The following is a 22620-nucleotide window of genomic DNA, read 5'->3' on the forward strand; positions in this document are numbered from 1 at the left end:
TCTGTCTTATTAGACCATACCACAAATAGCCAATAAAAAAGTTAAAATCGTTCGTAAAAATCAAACTTAAAGAAAGGATCTTACCAAATTTGGCTAGACAGGGAGAACAACACGAGCAGAGAAGGGGAGTGTTGATTGATCGTCAAGGAATTCCTTAACCCTACATCCTGCAGTCACAAGTCCTGGACTTTGCTCGGTGTTTTTCTCTCTACCACGCGATGGACCCGGCACCTGCACGGTGAATCCATGGAATGCTAAGATATTCGTCTCAAGTACCTAGTTTCCAGTGGCAATGATTGGATACTGAATTAATTGATTTTTGTTTTAACAGGTCAAATAATGTCAGCGGTTAAAGAAGGTTGCAGGAAAGCTTTCGAAGCTCAACCTCAAAGACTAATGGCAGCCATGTACTCCTGTGATATAGTAGTCGACCAAAAAGTATTAGGTAAGTGTTTTAATGTAATCACGTCAATATGGGCATATTGGTTCAACATTATTGCCTTTATATTAAACCGGCACTTCCAATTAGAAAAAAATATAGTGCCAAATTGTAAACCTCTTTGTTTAAGATTTGAGAACCCCACATTACGTTTTATAAAATTTAATTTGTTATGAAAGTTAACATAACTTGGTATAGCTATTTTATTTTCATAATTTCATGGTTGACATAAATAATAGAAATTAAGTTTTCAATTAATTTTATTCGTTTTTAATTACAAATATTGTAATTAACACTACTATTTACAAAGCGATTTGTCTAAGTATGGTTGTGATATAAATAGTATACTTGTTAACCTAAGACTTAAATATCTATAAATGCATCGAAATACACAAAATCCACTGAACTTGTATCACATTGTTTTGTGTACACTTAAACATTACTTAAATGATTAAATTCACCAAAAGAAGATCACCATTTACATGGGCGATGACTAAGTTTGAGATGTTCATTTTATTACTTAAAACTATGGCTGTTCCACCCTGGCAAACTAAAATTACCTAAGTATTACATAATACTATAGCATACTTCTTATTAAGTAAAACATTGAGAGATTAAAGGTACAAAATCGCTATTACAGTCTTAATACAAATGCAAATCGAGTATTTCTCAGGCTGAGTAATTGTTTCAATAATACAATAAAAAAAATCTACTCAACTAACTGGTATAAGAAAGCTAAAGCGTATTGAAAATTAAATATCATCTTAACGTGTATCAAGTTTTCGTTGAACTCAACGAGGCAGTAACTACACGGCCGTCTTGAGCCCAACCTACTTTTTACTAACAATAACATTAGTTTCCTTTTAATTGATCCAATGTAACGATCGTGCCAATTCTTTTACTTTATACCATGGGAAAGGCGGGTATTCTGAAGTCGTTCGCCTCTCGCGTGCGGCTCTAGATCTCCTATTGTAGTAGTTTGAATCTAAATAACTATGCGACTGGTATCGGTTGTACACTGGCTTGTCGTACGAGTGCGGTTGAGAATAGTCCACCTTGTACGTACTTGTGGTGCTTTGGACGCCCGCTGGGAATCTGTTCGAGCTGTAACCTGGAAGTGAATTATTGTTTGTTAAAATATCTTATTGTTTATATTTAATAAGTCTGCGCATATAGATTTGCTATTGCGATACATTGACAATCCGTCAAAATTTCAAAGGACTGTTTACTCATGATCAACGTGTAAACACTAAATCATCTTCAAGGATATGTTGGGTCAAACATATTAAATTGCACAGAGTTTGCGTCTTGCCTATATCTACATGATAACTAAAAGTATTTATGTACCTTCTAACATTACGCAAATTAATCATTGCCAAGTAGTTTTAAGACGCCTTTCCAGTCAATCTTTGATAGCTATTGAAATAACCAATACCGTTTGCTATAAAGCTGTACTTAATGTTTCGTTTTGGCAAACTCTAGCGTCTTTAACAAAAATTGAGAGATATCTATAAAACGCATAGTTATGTTCTTTTCAATACAACTTTACGACAATCCTTTTAGATAAATTGGCCTCTGCCCTAAGCTATGCAATAAAGCATTGAATCCGGTTCGCTTTATTCGCTAATACGTTCATAAATCACCGTTGGAGGTTTCATAAAGTACCGTGTATTAATGCAAGCGATATGGGGGTTTCTAAAAAGGAGATAGTGATGTGACTCACCGGAATGATAACTTGTAGTTTGTCGCACGCACATCATGCCGTAAACTCTTATTCCTGGCACAGACGCATACGTTGGCTGATCGTGAGACATCGGCCCCTCTGTAAGATTAAATAATCTTTTATCTCGAAACAAGAACAGTATATCTTTTGTGGAAAGAACACTACAGTTACGTTTCGTCTTGAAAGTTATATCTCATATTCTTTTTGTGGCACTTTAAAACAAGTATAACGAGATTCAAGAGTTACTATTACAAAGCTATTTATTACTATAACATTGTTCTTTACTTTGGATCGAAAAATGTTAAAAATAGTACGAAAAAGCCACAAGAATCTATTCAATTGAAAAAATAGATTCCGTAGTTTTTAAATGATGCTGGAAACTTTTTGTGTTCAAGTGATTTGCAAAAATTTCGATAGCTAGTTTTTTTGAAAACTGTAATCTGGTTTATCTAAACGAAAATACAAAATAGCACTTTTAGATCTGTGTAGTCATTTTAGCATTAGGAATAATTGATTTATTTCTGATTTAGAAAGCTTTAGCCCTCATTCTCAAGAGAGTTTTATAGCAGACGTTAAAAAGGCGTTTAAATAAAACAAATACATTCCCAAGTATATGTTCACACGACAGCGTTTTTAAAACACGACGCTTTTTTTCGAACAGTGTTGCATATTCAATTTTGGGCGTTGGGAATAGACCTTCATTTAACTTCATACTATATTAGAACGCTTTTTTAACGTCCGTTAAAAAAACTTATGCGAATGAGGGCTTATTTTTTTTTGTAAAAGCTATCAATAACTTAGTGACAATTTCATCATTTACTTAAACAAATAACACTTACCAAGTATATGGGTATCTGGACATCTGCATATTACTAAATAGTGTGACTTTCCGGTCCTGATATTTTGCAAAGCTAAAAGGGACCAGTCTCTAGGCGCGCGGCATTCTCGCATCTCGGACACAGCTTCGCATGTCTTCACCAGTGTCACCGCCTTCTTTGCATACTGCAATGTAATTGAGATTTATTGTTTGACAAGCCTTATAAATCACGTATGCTTTATCTAGAACAGACTTTTGTCCTGCCCGTTTATAAAAGTTTTGATATTGAAACATTATTCATGTCAGTTTCTCGCACAGCTATATTATAAAATACACTTTTAAATGAGATCTTAAGACTTAGGATGTCTGTATGACTTAGGAATAGGCATTGCTAAAATGTTAAACCATTGCGTTTGAGTGTATAAACTGAAGGTTTCTCTCGTAAGAACGTTCCTTCAGTTCACATACCAACACGTTCGAATCGTCTCTCTAGCCTGCACACCTTACCACTATATCTAAAAGCATACCGATTTCCAAAAGTAGGCAAACTATAATTAAGTATAAGGTGAAATACTGGTTGTGTTTGTATGAGATAAGGAATCTTTTGAATTGATCGTCTATCTCTTTTGCGGGAAGAATGAAGACATTTTCAATACGAAGTATTTCTCTCAAGCCAAGTGCATTACGTGTCATTAATGAGTAATTAACCCGTTACAAACGTCGCATTCACAATTCACGGAATCTTTTATCTATTGACTGTGCCGCCCGCAATTAATTAAAGATCCAGTGTTACAGAATGATGCCTTATAGGGCAGGTGGGATGTTACTCCGTTAGGTTTCAAGTTCTATTTTATCAGTAGCGGATTTACCCTAAGGCCTATAGATTTACAGTAGGCCCGGGCCTTAGGCAGCCAGATGTAAGGGGCGGCCTTTCATGACAAAAATGTGGGAGTAACTCTGGATCTACTGAACCGATTTTGAAAATAATTTTACCACTAAAAAGGCACGTTATTTGTAAGTGTTTATGTTATTCCCGTATTCTCACGGGAAAGAGTAGGTACAACGCGGTTGAAACTGCGTCGGCTAGTTAGGTATATGATGGGTGCTGAAAAATAAGCGGCAAATACTTTGTGGCCTAGTACGACCAAGACTACAAATCCGCCACTGTATGTTACCTTCTTTTTGGAATCCGTCGTAAGGCGCGTGGTATGCAGGTCATCAGCGTTCAAACTGGCGGAGCAAGGGTCTCTGTACCGGGCCGGGCACGCGCATAATGGTTGCGTATAATTCAACCGCACGTACACCGCGTTGCAGACCTGAAAGGTTAAGTAAGGTTACATGTATAAAGTGCATCTAAATATATTAGTCTGTGTCTAATCAGACACGTCTCAGATCAGATTACGACGGAGGTTTTGTTTACGAGAGAGTTCCTCTTGAGTTTGTTTTAAGCACCACATTTACTTTTGATAAATATGGTCATTGACCGAAAATGGTAAGAAATCCATCTATTGTAGATGAGAAAGTAAGTCTGTTAGGTACCTTTTCACAGCTATACCTACCGTTGAAATAGAGAAAGATAGTTATGACGGGGTAGAAAATTAGTCAAAAACTATAAATCAGCTACTATTCAAGTTAGCTATACTTTTAATAATAGTATGTAGACGATTTATAAAATATAAAACATAATACGATAACGATTTATAAAATATAAAACATAAGCATGTATTAAGGAATTTGAAAATTTAATTCCTAAGAGGCTAATAAGGTATAGTCATCATATTTGGTACATTGACTATCATTAAAACGTAAAATGTATTGAAAGCTTACACTGATTTTCAGACAAAGTTGCGGGCATACCTAATACATAATAGTCGTATATGAAAAGACATTACTATAAAAGTTATAACTGTATGCTAGCTTTTATTAGTTGATGGTCTCGTAAATAAATACGAATTGCATTCGCTACATATTATGCGTACAAGAATAGAGCGTTTCACTGAATGGAGAAATTTCATTACCTGTTGAATAGCGCATTCTGGTAGTAGATAAATGTGCTGATTGTGAGGATAGTAATGGTACTTGGTAGGCTTTGCTAACACCGAAGTAGATCCCGCAGGCAGAGGCACCGTCTGAAAGAAATGACATTGCAAACGATAAGCGAATACATTCCTACGATGAATGCTCTAAGGAAATTACTCCTAAAGCAATAAGCATAATATTGCAATCGTCGGTATTTCTTTATGTTCGTGCAAAAATGTATAGGGCCATCGAAAGCGCTAATTCATTACCTGTCATTACACTAACAATGATGAGAAAAGTCTTTGTTACTTCCCGTTCATCTTTACCTATATGAGGTTTTGTTCTTACATTGTTAATACTTTTTAAAGGGGCATTATTGAATGTAAATATAATGCTTGATAGCTCAATCTTGTTAAAAAAAAATTACAAAAATTCCATTATTTCCGTTTTATCAACTAAGGTGGTTAGTTAAAGTTTTTATTTTAATACTACGAGTATCTAGTGTGAAAACCCTAATAGTAATCAAATCTTTATAGTTTCCTCAAGTTGACGTGAAATTGACTCTTTCGAAAATACTAGCTGTAAGTACGTGCATAAGAACAAGATTTTACACAAAAACGATCAATCGTATTTAAATCCCAGATTCTGAGAAGAGTAATTGTATGGAATAACCGCGGCTAGTCAGATTAACCGTTACGTTCGTAATCATTTATTCTGTAAGCAATTATTTAGTTCACTTGCTGTGTCATTCATATTTGATAAACATCATCTCAATCGCCGTGATCAAGAAATCCGATCTCTAGATTCATAAATTAACAAAAGTTAGAAATACATATTCACACAAAAAAGTGTTATCATTGCATTTAAGAAACACTTATAAGAACATTTTTAAACAGATTTGATTATCGTAAATAACCACGTAATTTTACACAAATGTATTATCAATTTTGTGTCAATTAAATGAAAAATATCAAAATATAGGTTGATTTTAACAGATAATCTAGTTTTAAAATATATTTTAATAAAACAATCTAAATTCTCATAAAAGCTACGCTCGATATCTTAAACAAGACGTGAACTATTGTTAGTAACCGTTACGTATAGAAGATCGTGTTTGTTATTGAATAAAGCAACCGAAGTTGGATTCGTTGCTATTTTTTGTTTCTAATCGCTCCGTTTGATCTCACTTTTTTGTAGAATCGTTGACCGTTCTGATTTAACTCTTGCTTTTAAATAAGACTGGTTCCTATAGATAGTTTTACCGTCTAATCTCTTTGGATTTTTCTTACGGCTTTCACTTTGCTCTGTTCTTTATTTTTTTTTCTCCTTATTTTGATTTAAAAATCACTAACTGATTTATTAGTTTATCTATTTAATTAGCCGTGCACATCATTTAAGCTGTATTATAATCACTAAATCATGTAATATATTTTCTGAGGGGACCGATTTTATCGGCTTTTAATTTGTAAAGTCAATAAAATAGTGAGTTAATTTGAAAAGTGTACCACAGTTTTATCCTACGGTATATATTTTTTTCTTAAATAAAACGCCGGACGTCACGTACAAGGTGAACGATCGAAGCCATCTTTTCGATAGAACAATTTAATCGTAACGTCTTTTAGTCGATTTTTTAATCCGTATCGTTGCACGTCGTGTTGTCAATTACATGTTTTTGTTCTGACTAAAACTTTGTAAATCGATCCAACCGTCTTTAGGCCCGTTACGTAAAGCAAGGTCAGAATCGATATGAAGCGAGATCAACCGATATGTTTACCTAAAAAGTTTTAATCTTTAGTTCGCGATCTTGACATGATCTGAACTTCGTGCAACCTGCAATAAATGATCTCGATTAAGGGTTCATTGATCCGTGAAGCAAATAATAGCAATTGTTAGATCTATATTTGGTGTCTATACGCCGCAGTGCTTACTGCTCGTAATTCTTTTCCTTGTTTTCTTCTATACATGAATCAAATTGTGCACTCATTTATTCTAAGTTGTCAGCAGATGTTATTTACGCCTTAGCGGAAAAGTTTTTGTAATAGCATAAATTGAGCTTTATTTATTAAATGCAGATCTTTAGCGGTACTGAGTCAAGTTTTTGTAGTTTTAATATTTCGCAAAATGTATTTTTTTCTACCTCGCGTCTATGTAATTTGTTAACGGCGTTATTCAACTTGAGATTAAATTGTCTGTATGTACTATTTTCTCTTATTTATCTTTATTTATTATACTCTTATTTCTTCCCGCTCGTTAATTATCTTATTGTATACCAGTACGGAACACGATATTTAATTGTTGTCTCTTATTGGTCTTTTGTTTCGTTTAAATTAAAACATATGTTATAATATTGTAACAAATGTAATGCATGATGGGAGCTCTGTTTAGAAGCCCGCAGCGACGTCGTGACTTGTAAGTAAACATCGTGTTTGTGTATTAAGTGCTAGCTATCATCAGTCAACATGATATTATCTCTACAACGTAATCTAAATCAAACGTGGTGGTTTTATTAATTGAAATTACTTGTTACAAAACAAGTCATTTTAATTATTATTTATTAATTCGTCGTTATCAACCCATATTCGGCTCACTACTGAGCTTGAATCTCCTCTCAGAATGAGAGGGGTTAGGGCAATAGTCCACCACGCTGGCCCAATGCGGATTGGCAGACTTCACACACGCAGAGAAACAAGAAAATTCTCTGGTATGCAGGTTTCCTCATGATGTTTTCCTTCACCGTTTGAGACACGTGATACCTAATTTTTTTAAAATGCACAAAACTGAAAAGTTGGAGCTGCATGCATGATCAGATTTGAACCCACACCCTCCAGAATCGGAGGCAGAGGTCACATCCACTAGGCTATCACGGCTATATTTTTTAATTAATAAAACCAATTTTACAAATAGTTTTGATATTATGACAAAGAACTTCAAGACGCCCTAGAATATGACTCAGTAGATTATATACTTAAGATTACTTGGATTAGTTTCTAAAACTAATCTGCTCACGTACGATTTGTCATATATTATGGGACGCACCTGATGCCATTATATTCCTCACCAGAAAATGTGTAAATGCGTTATCGATAACTATTCCACTTCATATTTATACACAATTAAAACAGTTGTCTATTTGAATCTAATAAAGGCTTTTTAGCTAGTTGCAGATAAATTCATTCGAAATTTGAATCTCGAAATTTGAAAAAATCGAAAAAAGACAAGTTTTGTTTAAATTATTAAAAAAAACAAGACTCATCTTATAAAACACCACCTAGCAACGAATGGAGTGCCCTTGACAGTGCGTTCGTTGGCCGCCACGATCTACCTCAACGCAAGTTCAGGGTCCCGAGGTAACCGCGTAATCACTTCCGATGCTAACTGATTTATGTACAATTCGACGTATTAACCGGTTGTTTATTGCACAATTATGGCTAACGGAATCTGGTATCGTGGAGTGGAAACCATTGGTCGACGAATTGTTCCTCTGATAGTGAATCGATGTGTTGACGCATTTTTAGAGTTTGTGTACGTAATGCCGTAAGTATTCCTAATGAAAAACGAAAGTTTTATGTTTGAATACTTTCCTTAATATATCAGAGGCTATCTAGTTTATTTTACGGAATCTATATTAATATTATAAAGCTGACGAGTTTGTTTGTTTGTTTAATTGAACGCGCTAATCTCAGGAACTACTGGTCCGATTTGAAAAATTCTTTCGGTGTTAGATAGCCCATTTATCGAGGAAGGCTATAGGCTATATATTATCCCCGGATTTCTACGGGAACGGGAACCACGCGGGTGAAACCGCGCGTTGTCGGCTAGTTGATTATATTTAAATACTACAAAATCGTTTTCTGAATTGGCGAATTTATAAAATCTAGAGATCAACATTAATTGTTTGATTAAATAGTAGTGATGTTTTTTTTTTGATTGGAAGATACCAAATATCTAATAGATAGTATAAAATAAATAGACAAATGTTTAAAGACAGAAGAGAGATTTCTATTTAGAACGCTACTGAACTTAAATACGTCAGAAATATTACTAAGGCAAGGAGCGTAAAATTTCCGGATGCACGATATCATCTACAGATCAACCCTGTCCGATCTGTCAGTGAGGGAATAAAGACTGGTTACCCTTTACGTTCCAAAGCAATTTGCCTATTTGTCATAAATTGATTAAGATAACGAGCTGATCACCGGGTTTACTTGCATTAGTTATTTCCCTTATCGGGCGTACAGTTACAACATACACCCAACAGGTTTCTATGCATAGCGGTCTTGTAATTCAATACTTCAGGTTTCCGTTCCGTTCTGCTTCCAAGTTCATAAATATTTTATGCTCTACATATATACGGAGATCATAAATGGGATTACTTGTTGCGTTTACTTTAGCTTTATTGATTCCTTCCTTCGATATGACTTTATGAGGTTAAGTAGGTACATAAACTGTTATGGTTGGTTCCGTCAATGTAGATATGGTAGTTCGCATACAATTCAAATGGGCTGAGAATAGTTTATACAAATGTCTTCCGAACCTTGACTCTTAACTTGAGTTTAACTTGTTTTATTAATGAAAGAATCACGCCTGATTGAAAACAGTAATTAATGCCGTCTAAGTTAGCGCGTTTACCTAGAAGATGCCTTGAAAGTCTTCAAATTTTAGGTGTCAGGAAACACTGATGCCGGAAGGGCATGTCAAACTTTTGATGTACAAATTAGAAACGTGTATGCAAATAGTTTAATACGAATTGCCTGGATATGTATCACGTAAGGATGCCGCAACTGTCATTTAAATTAAATAAATTGAAGTCAATTTATTGGATAATATAATCTTTATAGACCCTTTCATGTCGTGGTGTTCTTTAATTGGTTTAATAAAATGAATGTCATTAAGATTTCCATTAAGTAAAACCAATTACCTACCTAGAGGATACTTTATTGATTCTGTTCTCCGTATAAACGATGGTTTTCCATAGCGATATGTTACTTAAGATATGTTACCTACACTGGATTTAGTAATCGTACCTAAGAGGTGCAATAAATCAGACTTAATCATCATCATCATCATTATATTAACGACCTACTAAATAGCCAGGACTCCTTCCTTATATGAGAGGTAATATGGAGCTTAGAATCATCACGCTGCTTCAATGAGGGTTAGTGATTCTAAGATAATTTTTGACTCTATTGATTACATTTCTTGTAAGCAAGATTATTTCCTAGCCCGATTATGACCTCGAACCCAGGACTTATTCTAAAGCTACAGGTTAACTGCTGTACCAACTAGGTCATTTTCTAAATCTCTAGGTCTCTAGAATAAAGACGCGAAAAAAGTAACGTAGGCAAAGGGCTCATTTTAGATGATATGCCACTCTAAGATGGTCTTATATTAGATGTCTTTGATATGGTAGGTATCAGTAGCGAGGCGCGAAATTTTGTAATAGGTAACTCGATCATCTCTTTTTTTAATTTTTATGTTATTCTTTACAAGTTGGCTCTTGACTACAATCTCATCTGATGGTAAGTGATGATGCAATCTAAGATGTAAGCAGGCTAACTTGTTAGGAGGAGGAAGAAAAATTACACTCCTTTCGGTTTGTACACGCGTAGTACTGGGACGCTAAATCGCTTAGCGGTACGTCTTTGCCGGTAGGGTGGTAACTAGCCACGGCCGAAGCCTCCCACCAGCCAGACCTGGACCAATTAAGAAATCCTCAATCGGCCCAGCCGGGGATAGAACCCAGGACCTCCGTCTTGTAAATCCTCCGCGCATACCACTGCGCCACGGAGGCCGTCGAAAAATAAATTTTAAGTCGTTTTTGGCTGAGTATCTAAGTAAAATTATTATTTACGTCTGTAAAACTCGAGTCACAGAATAACAAATGTAGAAATCTACGCAAGTTTGTACCAACTCTTGTCTAAGACCTACGTCACCGACAGTCATCATCATCATTGTCAGCCGATGGACGTCCACTGCTGGACATAGGCCTCTTGCATGGACTTCCAAACAAAACGGTCTCGAGCCGCCAGCATCCAGCGGCTCCCTGCAACCCGCTTGATGTCTTCACCGACAGTATATGTAGGTATTTATTTACGAAGTTATGTAAAAATAACATTATTATAATATTTAATTGATTTTATTATGCATTTTATTAACCGTGAAGATCTAGTAAAAAAACCTAATGTATCGGTGATCGTGCATTTTAGTTTTTATAATTAAAAAGAAATTGATTCAAATTAAATCAAAATTCATTTACATATTTTAATTAGATTACAAGCACTCTCGAATCGTCAGGTAATGGTATTATTAAATGATGGTGATAATAGTTAGTTGAAAACTTAAAATTTAAGTTACGTAAAGTTGTACCCATCAGGTATTAGTAGTAATATACTATTTCATATCTATAAAAACAAACTAAATAAGTGAAAAATTTTGAATGTGCAAGTGGAAGGACATAAGAGGAGAAAAAGGCCAACGAAGAGTTGGTTGGAATATGTGAAAGAGGACATGTGTGTAAAAGGAGTGGATGATGAGTTGACGAGTAATAGAGACGAATGGAAAAGATTGACATATTTTTCCGACCCCACTTAAGTGGGATAAGGGTAAGGAGATGATGACGAAAACAAAGTTAATAACTTATGAACGTGAACACTAATAGAATTATTATAAAAAATAAATATTTTATTTTAATAGTACTTTTACCGTTGGTTTTGTCCAGCAAAGTATATGGCGCTCACGATTTCGTATCATAAAACCCGTCACTTTAAATGCGGGTTCTATCATTACCATGACCTCTATAATAAAACGTTAGATTTTAACGAAACATGCATAAAATATTGCAATTCCGGAAGCCATTGTTATAATATGTATTATTCATGAGTGCAGTCTAACCTCCTACGCGGGAGTTGTTGCGGGGAAAGAACAGGTTCTAGGGAAATTTACATCTCGCTAACTTATGCAAGAGGTGGATACTAAAAATAATACTCACAACGTTTGAAAAAGCAATGATATCTGTAGTTCTATTGTTTAAGCTTTTTAATAACTTCGCCACATATTGTGTGAACAAAAAGAGCTCTAAACATTTTCTGTTACGTATTTATTTCATCACATCACTATCATAACAGGCAGTAAGACATTTCGTATTCTAAACCTTTTTTTGTAGAGATATCATGCAGTTACAATCATACGACCCGACAATCTTACCTGTTACCAGCGGATCCTGGTGACGAGTTTTATATCGTCACTACAACTAGTGATTAGTCGTCATAGGACAAGGAGATCTATTTTTCACGAATCTTCATCACATCGTAACTAATAACAGCAACCATCAGTACCTTTTGTAGAGGTATCCATAAAACTGCTGCTTTAACCGGCCGCCCTCTGAGATAACTTTTATTTCGTCACTCCAACTAGTAGGGGGTCGTCACAGAACTAGAAAATCCATCATTGTAATTCCGTTGCAGGGTTTTCATTTCAACACCTCTGATCTCCAACGACTATCTGTCAGTTACGACAACCTAACGTTGCAAAATAGGATGCGGCGTGCATTTAACACCAAAAAAGGCTAACCTAATAAGACACGTAACAAGTCATCTTCAATGGTTCGCAGAGGCGTTTTCTAGCGAGCGATCCTCCACATATGTGGTCCTTTACACCGCTCGTTAACCATGTAAATCGATACCCTCTGAGACTTAGAAGAATATAGGTAAATAAAATACAACAGTCCTTAAACAACTCTTTCTCTGTATTAGCGAAAATCGTCAAATCTACAAATAAAGATAAAGATCTTAGTGACCATGACTTCAATTCTGTTTTTCGCCAACTTTAATAATAGTTTCCTTTTTTTCTACTTAGGTATAATTTTAATAAGACTGTTATAGCGTCATTAACTCGTTAAGTACTCGTATCAAAATATTACATGCCACAGCAAGTGAGTACTTAAAACCTTACCCGTTTGCTTACTTACGAAACTGCTAAACGAACTTTCATACGGTTTTCGGAAGCAAAGTTTGAAACATGGCTGACATTGGCTTATCGTCGTCAAAATCTGATGTAAAGAATAAGTGAAAATACAGACTTTCGCGTGGATAGTCTCCGACGTCAGCAATGTATTAGTAAAACGTTATTTTTTTTATTTAAATAATGATTTAAAAGTAAAGCGTGAATTTCAAAATGTCACACAAATAACGGTTTCACGATTTTGCCCGCCATAAAGGCGGGCAAAATGAAACCGATAAATAAGGATACGACAAATATTTCGGGAATTAAAATATCATTAACCTAATCCAATATAGATCCAATCGCGTTTGTGGTCGCATAAACCATTCGCAGTAATGAAATTTTACTGCAATTACGAAGCTCGCAACTCCAATTGCAAACAACGCTGGTGACAATTGTATTTGAATTCGATACTGCATGGAACTAATTAAAGCGAAACTTTAGTTGGAGTGCATGTGTGTAAATTACTATGCAGATCGTAAACTCTCAGTTATAATTTACTAGAATCTCTATGATAAATTAGGTTATAGGATAAAATAAGGAATGAGTATATAAGAGGAAGTCTAAATGTGGCGCCAGTGACAGAAAAATTGAGGAGTAGAAGGTTAGCTTGGTATGGACATGTAATGCGTAGGGAGGAAAGTCTTATTACTAGAAAAATGTTGAATGTGCAAGTGGAAGGACAAAGAGGAGAGGAAGGCCAAAGAAGATATGGTTAGATTGTGTGAAAGAGGACATGTGTGTAAAATGAGTGGATGATGAGTTGACGAGTAATAGAGACGAATGGAAAAGATTGACATATTTTTCCGGCCCCACTTAAGTGGGATAATGGTAAGGAGATGATGATGATCTATGATAAATTAGGTGAACATTTTAATACAAAGTATTTTACGTTACTTGGCTTACAAGGGTTATCACACTATCACAGTAATATTATAAAGGCGAAAGTTTGTGTGTAAGTATGTAAGTATGTTTGTTCCTCTTTTACGCTGCGGCTACTGAAGCGATTTGGCTGAAATTTGGAATGGAAATAGATTTTACTCTGGATTAACACATAGGAAACATAGGATACTTCATCCCGGAAAAATCCATGGTTCCCGCGGGATTTGTGAATAATTTTTAAGTCTGAAAATATTTGTATTATAATGAAAAAATTAATCATTGGCTATGCAGCTATTGTCAACGTATATATATCATGTATTATAATTGTATTGTATCTGTACTAATATTATAAAGAGGAAAACTTTGTTTGTATGTTTGTTTGTTTGTAATGAATAGGCTCAAAAACTACTGGACCGATTTTAAAAATTCTTTCACCATTCGAAAGCTACATTATCCACAAGTAACATATGCTTAATTTTATTTTGGAAAAAAATAGGGTTTCGTAAGATATTTGGGTTTTCGGACACAATGTCTAAAAAATCAACCAGAAAGGTAGGGGTAGTGTAGGAGTAGGGGTAGGTTGAAAGTTTACATCGAGTTTCACGCGGACGAAGTCGAGGGCGTCTGCTAGTAATGTATATAGCTAGGAACCATTCCAATTAAGTTAGCGTATAAACTAAAATACTCATCATAATCAATTCATTCATTTAGAAGCTTCGATGTCAATAAATAATAAAACACTCCCCTTTTTTGTCCTGGGGATATAAATATACAATAAACAGTATCTACTATAAAAATTAAGTACGAAATATCAAAATCTCGCTATTATGGTATAGTAAATCTAATGAAGTACCTATCCAGTTACTTTGTTCTTGGTAAAAATATACCTTAATTGGCAACTGAAGTGTCTATGTAACGGGCCTTTAGCTGGAGTCACGACTTCTTGTCGGACTGGTAAGGATCCCTCTAACGATGCCGTTTCACTTACGATATAACTTAGCTATAGCTTGGCAAGTTTATTGATGACACTCCCATGATATGCGGGCGACGGGGGAAAGACTGCGCGGGTGTGAAATGGTGTGCGGACCATCGGGAGTGTTGCGAACGAATTTGCCAAGCTATATGACATTAGGCTTTTGTTTTACCAACCATATGTTATTTCTTACAGAAATCAATTTTCGAAGTCATTCTCCTCAGTGTCTTTCGGAGAAGAAAATCGACTGAGCCTTTTAGACAGTGGTGCGTTTAACATAAAAACTTGATTTAGTGATACGAAAAAATGTATCGAACCAATCCTATTAGTGAATTGCGAAGTTGAGATTTTAATGATTGCTTTCTTTGAAACAAAATCTAGAGAACGCTTTACTTAGATTATTTTGAAGTAGAAAATTGATACATCCAAATTATAACAAATACCGCTAAATTGTATAAAGAAACATTTGCCATAACCTAAACGAGTACGAAGCAATAATTTTAAAATTTAACTGCTTGCTTATAAACAATAACTCTTTGCTAAATGTATGTTGTAAAAATGTCTGGACCGCGTTCTTAGTGCGTTATTATGTTCAATTAGTCTTGTACTACGCGTGTATCTACTGCATTCAAGAAGAACAGTAATTTTTAGCATCTAAACGTATAATAATACGTGTATGTATGTAACTTTGGAAGTCGCAATTTAATAATACATAGTTACGTGTCATTGTCTTATTGTGGCATTTCGTAATTCATATAATTTAGTAACAGTTTATTGCATATTTTACTTTCAACTCTTAACTTGCTGTTATATTTTTCTACCATTTATTTGAAATTAAAAAAAAAAACAACAAATTGCTCGTTGTACCACAATTGTATTTAAGCGAAAAATAATACTAACTTAAATTATAAATCATCATCATCATCATTATCAACCCATATTCGGCTCACTGCTGAGCTCGAGTCTCTTCTCAGAATGAGAGGGGTTAGGCCACCACACTGGCTTAATGCGGATTGGCAGACTTCACACACGCAGAGAATTAAGAAAATTCTCTAATGATTACTTAAAGTATAAATGCGCAGAGTTTATTTAATTGTTCCTTACGCTTTTACATCTAAACCACTGAACCGATTTTAAAGAACATTTCATCGAGTAACATAGGCTGTATTTTATCCTCGCGTTCCCACGGGAGGAGGAACTATGCGGGTGAAATTGCGAAGCGTTCGCTAGTCTACTATATAAAAATAAGTCGGGTTTTCCTTCCTGACGGTATAACTCCAGAACGCACGAACCGATTTCCGCGGTTTTGCATTCGTTAGAAAGGTCTCGGGCTCCGTGAGGTTTATAGCAAAGAAAATTCAGGAAAAGGTAGGGGTAGAGTTGGGTAGGGGTAGTTGAAAGTTTACATCGACTTTCACGCGGACGAAGTCGCGGGCGTCCGTTAGTATACTTATAAAAGCTTAATACAACTACGGAACTCTAAAAACGGTTTTTTTTTAAATATTAATTATTGTTTATATTACTTTATGTTAACAAGCTTTCGAACTCTCTGAAAGTTTCAAAAGTTTCAAGTAGTAAGTGACAATTACGTTTATATTGATTATGGTTTCCTCCATATGTATAAAAGGCATCGGTTGGCGTCTCATCATTTTAAAATCACTTCGGAATTCATTCAGACGTAGGTAAATTGCTTTATTTCCGGCCGCGATAATGATGGTCGGAAATAACTTATTTTATTGTTACAAAGCAGTCTTTGTTTTTAGGGTTCCGAACGTACGTAGTACAAAACGGAACCCTTATTTTAAATAGACACAGTAGGTTAGATGAAAAATAGAAACTTATCATCCTATTAAATATTTTCCTAACAAGCTTATTAGGCCAAGCTTTCTAGTCCTTGCTTCATTGTTAAAGCTCCCTAGAGTTAAGTCATTCAATTAAATTCCAATTTCTAAGACGAGGGGCCACCATGTAATATTCAAAGCGTCTTTCCATTGTGGTTCGTGTGGCGTACCATAGTCGTGACGTCTAGTATTCACGGCATGCTATCTGGGCCCACTCATCCGATAGAAGGAAAGCCTGCACTAGCCAGACTTACCTCATTTTATGAATGCTAAAAGTTTGTCAACCAATACTCCTACCATTACCATGGTGACCCTGCAACCCTTTGAAAACACCGTTATATTTAATTTTTCAAGATTTTTAAGGGTCTCGGACTCATGATATCCGATTAAAAATATCAAAATTATCTTAATATATAAACACAGCACAGAAACAGTTTACAGTTAGTAGACGTTCGCTAAGAACAGATTTTGCGATAGGGCCGGATTAAGGAGGTCTAAGGGCGGACAAAGTCGCGGGCATCCGCTAGTTACGTATATATGGACAATAGCAAGCTTTAAAACTCCAAATACCCAGAAACTCCAGAAACCTGCTTGATGCCACCGCAGTTTAAACTTCATGACTGGCTATCGTACTTACCAATTTTAGTAACATATGCTAGCAAATTTTGCGGCCTTCAAAAATGAGGTATGTCTAGCCATCGCATGCGCTCAGTCCACGAAGCGACTGCTTGATGTAAGCACACACTTGACATTTATGAGCACTTTTGTGCTGGTGCACTTGTTAGTGTCGTTTTATACAATGTTACTGCTGAGGCCTGAGACTCTTCAGTAGTGTAAATGTAAACATTGGGACGCAAGTCACTGAATGTCAACTCAGTAGCCACTTTAGAAGTGTGCGATGCGACTTCTTCATTTGGTATACCTCCCAACTATAATTTACACAATTCCATGTGTAGTGTACTCGTATTTACTATTTCAAAACAAGTAAATTAATAAACGTTTCGTTTACTGACTTGAATTTGCTAGGACATAAGTTCAAATTGTTTTATTTCAAGCCTAATTTACAAGCACCTTAAACGTCAAGTTTGTCGATTTGTAGTTAAATGTTTGAATCTCAGATTGGTTTTAATTTTCAACCAACAAAAGGTCTGTCATGGTTCGGTAAATTAATTAGTTTCATATTTAATCTTGTATTTAGGAAAGGCAAAATTAAATTAAAAATGCAATTATTCATAAATAATATAGATTTATGTACAGTAAAAGCTCATTATTCGCGGGGGACTAGTTCTCTAAATGTGTTGCGAATACAGAATCCGTGAATATGGAATGGTATTTCATATGGGATTCTATGGAATACGTTCTTGGGTGACAAAATAAAAAACAAATATATAAAGAAGAATCTTCAGTTTTAGACAATAGTTTGAAGAATTTTGAAGAATTTTTTATCTTGCTTGACATTTTTTAAAAGCTTGATTGATTTTAAGCAGTGGCATTCTTAAACCATCCATTCGCAATTTCGACAATAGGTATTTGCAAGTTAAAGTTTAAATTTGCAGATTTTACGTTAGTTTCGTCAGTCAGATTCGATTTCGATTCGATTTCGATTAGTGAAAAAGTGAATAAAGGAAGCGTGAATAAGGAGCTTTCACTGTACTTAATTATCAACTGTTCGGACTGCAGAAACTCATTTTTCGGCTAATATTCTTAAAGTTTGCTTGAAACATATGTAAAATTAACATCGACCATCTATTTTCAATGTTTATTCCTACTTGACAGCTTTCTTAATTGAAGCTGGAAGCGTTCAATAACCCTACTTATAAATTATTCCTTTCATAATTTTAAACGATCACATAACTAGGCTATATTTTGCTTGGCAATTTGATCTTAAAAAAGTCCAATGAACAGGTAACCGAGCTTCCATCTTAACCCAGTTGTTACGGATATACCTTTTGTTGCTAGATCGTTGTAATTTTTTGTACACAGTTTATTTATGACCCCAAAGGACCTAAAAAAATATTAAATAAATTTTCTTTTGTATGGAAATGGCGGAAAATGGTGTTTGATAAAAGGAACGCTAGTAAAATTCATTACCTTATGCTGAATTGTATTGTGCTTGTATGTACTAGGTATTATTCGAGCGAATGTGATAAATAAAAAGAAAAAAAACACCATAACCAAGATAAGTTTTATTTGTAACATACGAGTATAGCATACAGCCGCATATTATTCAGTTATTTGGTGTATGATAAGCTTCAAAATAGCTTTTTGGATAAAGAGTTACAGAACAAATTGGTATTTTTATGACAAAATGCACATCGCAGCTGTTCATTTTTATACTGAATTATTATGACCTATGTTACCATAGCAAGAACTGTCATCATAACCTTATGACAATCGACCAGGCTTTCGGGAAATGCATTCATTGTATGTTTCTAACAAAGAAGTGGAAACACTCCTTCGAAATTTTGATATGGTCGTAATCTCCTCTGTTCATTTTTTATAACTGCCAGACATTATGGACAGCCATATCCAAACAGTGGAAAAGCAACGAAAAATACCATTTTTCCCATTATTAGAATATAATTGGTACAGTCCAATATTTTGATCAGAGCTCTTCTACATTCATCTTTTCATTATATGTTTTTATCAAAGCTGACTGATCAATATAAATGTATTTTTTCTGTTGCTGTGAAGATTTTTTAATTTACCTATATAGTCAGTTGGACTGTTGCTGCATTGCCACAGTAACTACATTCCATTTGCACACGACACTTTCTTCGGCTCTGGTAGATTTGTACCTTATCCTATCCTGCCATATTCTGTTTTCTGCAAATATTTATTTTTTTCTATTTTGTCGGATTGTTCCTGTTTCCTTCAGACCTCAACGTTAGTAACTTCGTCAACTTCGTCGCTCATATCCGAATCTGGCGATGATTTACTGACGTTTATTTCAGCTGAAGCTCTCAATTGTGGCCCAAGTCAATTTTGAAGAGATATTTTCAGCCCCAAAATCTTCATCAGTGAATTCAGCGTTACAATTTTTAGGGGGAAAGATAGTTAGGAGTCTGGAATAGATTGTTCTTCATTACGTTTCAGCTCCTCAATAATCTCATTCAAGCTCAACGCTATTTTTTGACACCTAAAACAAATAAATAATAGTAGTTGATATTACTACTGTTTGATATAAGGAACGCCAACTTTCACACAAAAATAACTTCAGTAAATCTAATGCAATTGCAAAAATTTTTTTACTTACAAATAAAAGAAGATCACTACTTTCATGATTTTACAAAACATATATAAATATACGGATTAAACATTTTTTAACTTACCTTAACAAATCCATAACGAAAAACCACTAAGTTACAACTCGCATAAGTAAATCACGGCACACGATAACACCCTCAAACCACTTCTAATAGCTTCACACAGTTAACAACTAACTGCAAAAGCATAAATATTTTTTTAAAACTACCCACTTTTTTGTTTAGAATTTTATTTCTCACTTGACCTTTTTATCAAACGATAGTAACAAGTGGGTTAATGTCGTCCCATAAGTAATTACAGTCTGTGGCTAGATTTATATGGGCGTTGTAGGCTCGGTCGTGATTTTGAAACTCGATAGCTACGTAGAATTCGCGTTGCAGCTCGCACCTACCACGGCTCGGGTCGCCGACTGCCGTGTAAACTGTCCCCGACGGATTTGTTGCGCTACCTCAGAAAGATCCTAACGAGGAGCGAGTGCGGTGTGAATTAATGACACAGCTCTAGAAGTGTTACTGGTATGCCAGTGTTTTTGCACTTTTTTAAACTCTTTGTTTAACGCTTTTGCTTTCGTTTTTACGCTGTTCTAACAGACCAAGAGGGTTATTCCGTAACTATTTTGTATTACTAGTAAGTTCCAGTTTCGAATTCACATCTGTGTCTAACACAGTAGATACTATAAAGAGAGAAAGATAAAGGTGAACTCGAAACTCGCACTTGTGAGTTATACAAAACATCGTTTTCAAATAGTCCTCTTGTAATTGAATGATTAGGCGATTACTTTGAAAATTGGCCTCATGATTTCACCTTAATTGTCCTAATTTATGGCCAATTTTCAGCTCTGTACCTGTATAATTTGGGCCCCAGTTTGTATGGAGACTTTTTTTTTATTCTCTATAAGTTAGCCCTTGACTACAATCCCATCTGATGGTAAGTGACGATGCAATCTAAGATGGAAGCGAGCTAACTTGTTAGGAGTAAGATGAAATCCACACCCCTTTCGGTTTCTACATGACACCGTACCGAAACGCTAAATCGCTTGGCGGTACGTCTTTATCGGTAGGGTGGTAACTAGCCGCGGCCGAAGCCTCCCAGCAGCCAGACCTGGACCAATTAAGAAAACCTCAATCGGCCCAGCCGGGGATCGAACCCAGGACCTCCGTCTTGTAAATCCACCGCGCACACCACTGCGCCACGGAGGCCGTCAAAAACTCTGGGTTCCTCAAAAAGAAACTGGGTTTTTTCTTTGGAATATTTTTTTTTTTTTTCAACTTCTAATTTGACTTATCACTAATCTTGAATACCTGTGGGTACTATTATGAAATGAAATAAATTTCACCCTTTCATTTGTATACAATTGCACTACATTAGCAGTTCAATGCGTGGGACAGGAGATAAGGAAATGTTGCACTTTGGTACGCAAATTGTCCAGTCAGGCTATAATTCAAAGATATTCCCGTGAAAGCTACTCCATAGAGCAGGTTCTGAGAAAATATAGTGACTCATATCCGTTTCCTATTTATTAACTTTGTAAGTACTTAATATTACTGGAATTCGCACTATATCTCCAATAATACCACCTCCACTCCAATATACTAAAACGTACCTACAGCCGAAATAGAGTCCTTCGCTGCTTTTTTTATGTGTATTCGTGAAAAACTCAAAAACTACCACCGAATGGTTTTCCATATGGTTTTCACCAACATGTAAAATTATAAAGAAGGTCTAAGTCGTCGTTATCAACCCATATACGGCTCACTGCTGAGCTCGAGTCTCCTCTCAGAATGAGAGGGTTTAGGCCAATAGTCCACCACGCTGGCCCAATGCGGATTGGCAGACTTCACACACCCGAGATAGCCTAGTGGATATGACCTCTGCCTCCGATTCCGGAGGGTGTGGGTTCGAATCCGGTCCGGGGCATGCACCTCCAACTTTTCAGTTGTGTGCATTTTAAGAAATTAAATATCACGTGTCTCAAACGGTGAAGGAAAACATCGTGAGGAAACCTGCACACCAGAAAATTTCGTAATTCTCTGCGTGTGTGAAGTCTGCCAATCCGCATTGGTCTAAGTGTAGGTATATAAATTGTCAAGGTTTAGTATAAATAAGTTGACATTTGACGAAAGACTGATTTTCTTTTTATTTTGTGTGACTTATTTATAATGCTACTTAAATATATAAAAAAAAAGTTGCTGGAAATGTCAAAAAATATCAAGCTGTCTGGGAGCTTTCTAGTCCATTGAAGTGTTACAATTTAAGGACCGAATATTGCGTTTACTAGTTCCTAAAATAAAATTGCGTCCTCTAAAAAATGCAAAGCTTATGTCCCTTTGAGATATAACAAAACAACGCATAGTGTAAGTAGAGTACCTCTAATAGAATTACAACTAGGTCTGCGATTGCATATTATATCTATCACTAGCTGACGCCGCGCGGTATTACCCGCGTGGTTTCCGATCCTGTAGGAATATGGGGATAATATATAGCCTATAACTTTCCTCGATAAATGGGCTATCTAACACTGAAAGAATGTTTCAAATCGGACCAGTAGTTCCTGAGTATAGCGCGTTTAGGCAAACAAACAAACTCTTCAGTTTTATAATATTAGTTTAGACATAGCAACCGCAAAACAAGCACAAGCAAAACATTGTAAACTTAGCAAAT

General features: G+C 35.5%; 2 protein-coding genes across 3 annotated transcripts in view; one reads left to right on the forward strand and one right to left on the reverse strand.

The window, feature by feature from the left end:
* LOC112052149 (elongation factor-like GTPase 1) overlaps positions 1-22620 on the forward strand; it is a 183484-nt gene that overhangs the window by 7091 nt on the left and 153773 nt on the right. For both annotated transcript variants that reach the window (XM_052886669.1, XM_052886670.1), the window contains exon 9: positions 332-445. In XM_052886669.1, coding sequence (XP_052742629.1) covers positions 332-445 — 114 coding nt within the window. The remainder of the gene's footprint in view (positions 1-331; positions 446-22620) is intronic.
* LOC112052157 (uncharacterized) overlaps positions 682-22620 on the reverse strand; it is an 87568-nt gene continuing 65629 nt past the window's right edge. Inside the window, exons 2-6 of the mRNA XM_052886672.1 lie at positions 4998-5108; positions 4155-4295; positions 3002-3164; positions 2163-2261; positions 682-1550 (exon numbers count right to left, since the gene is read on the reverse strand). Of these exons, the coding sequence (XP_052742632.1) occupies positions 1303-1550; positions 2163-2261; positions 3002-3164; positions 4155-4295; positions 4998-5108 (762 nt within the window). The 3' untranslated portion in view covers positions 682-1302. The remainder of the gene's footprint in view (positions 1551-2162; positions 2262-3001; positions 3165-4154; positions 4296-4997; positions 5109-22620) is intronic.

The sequence above is a fragment of the Bicyclus anynana genome, chromosome 17, assembly GCF_947172395.1.
Source record: "Bicyclus anynana chromosome 17, ilBicAnyn1.1, whole genome shotgun sequence".
NCBI lineage: Eukaryota > Metazoa > Arthropoda > Insecta > Lepidoptera > Nymphalidae > Bicyclus > Bicyclus anynana.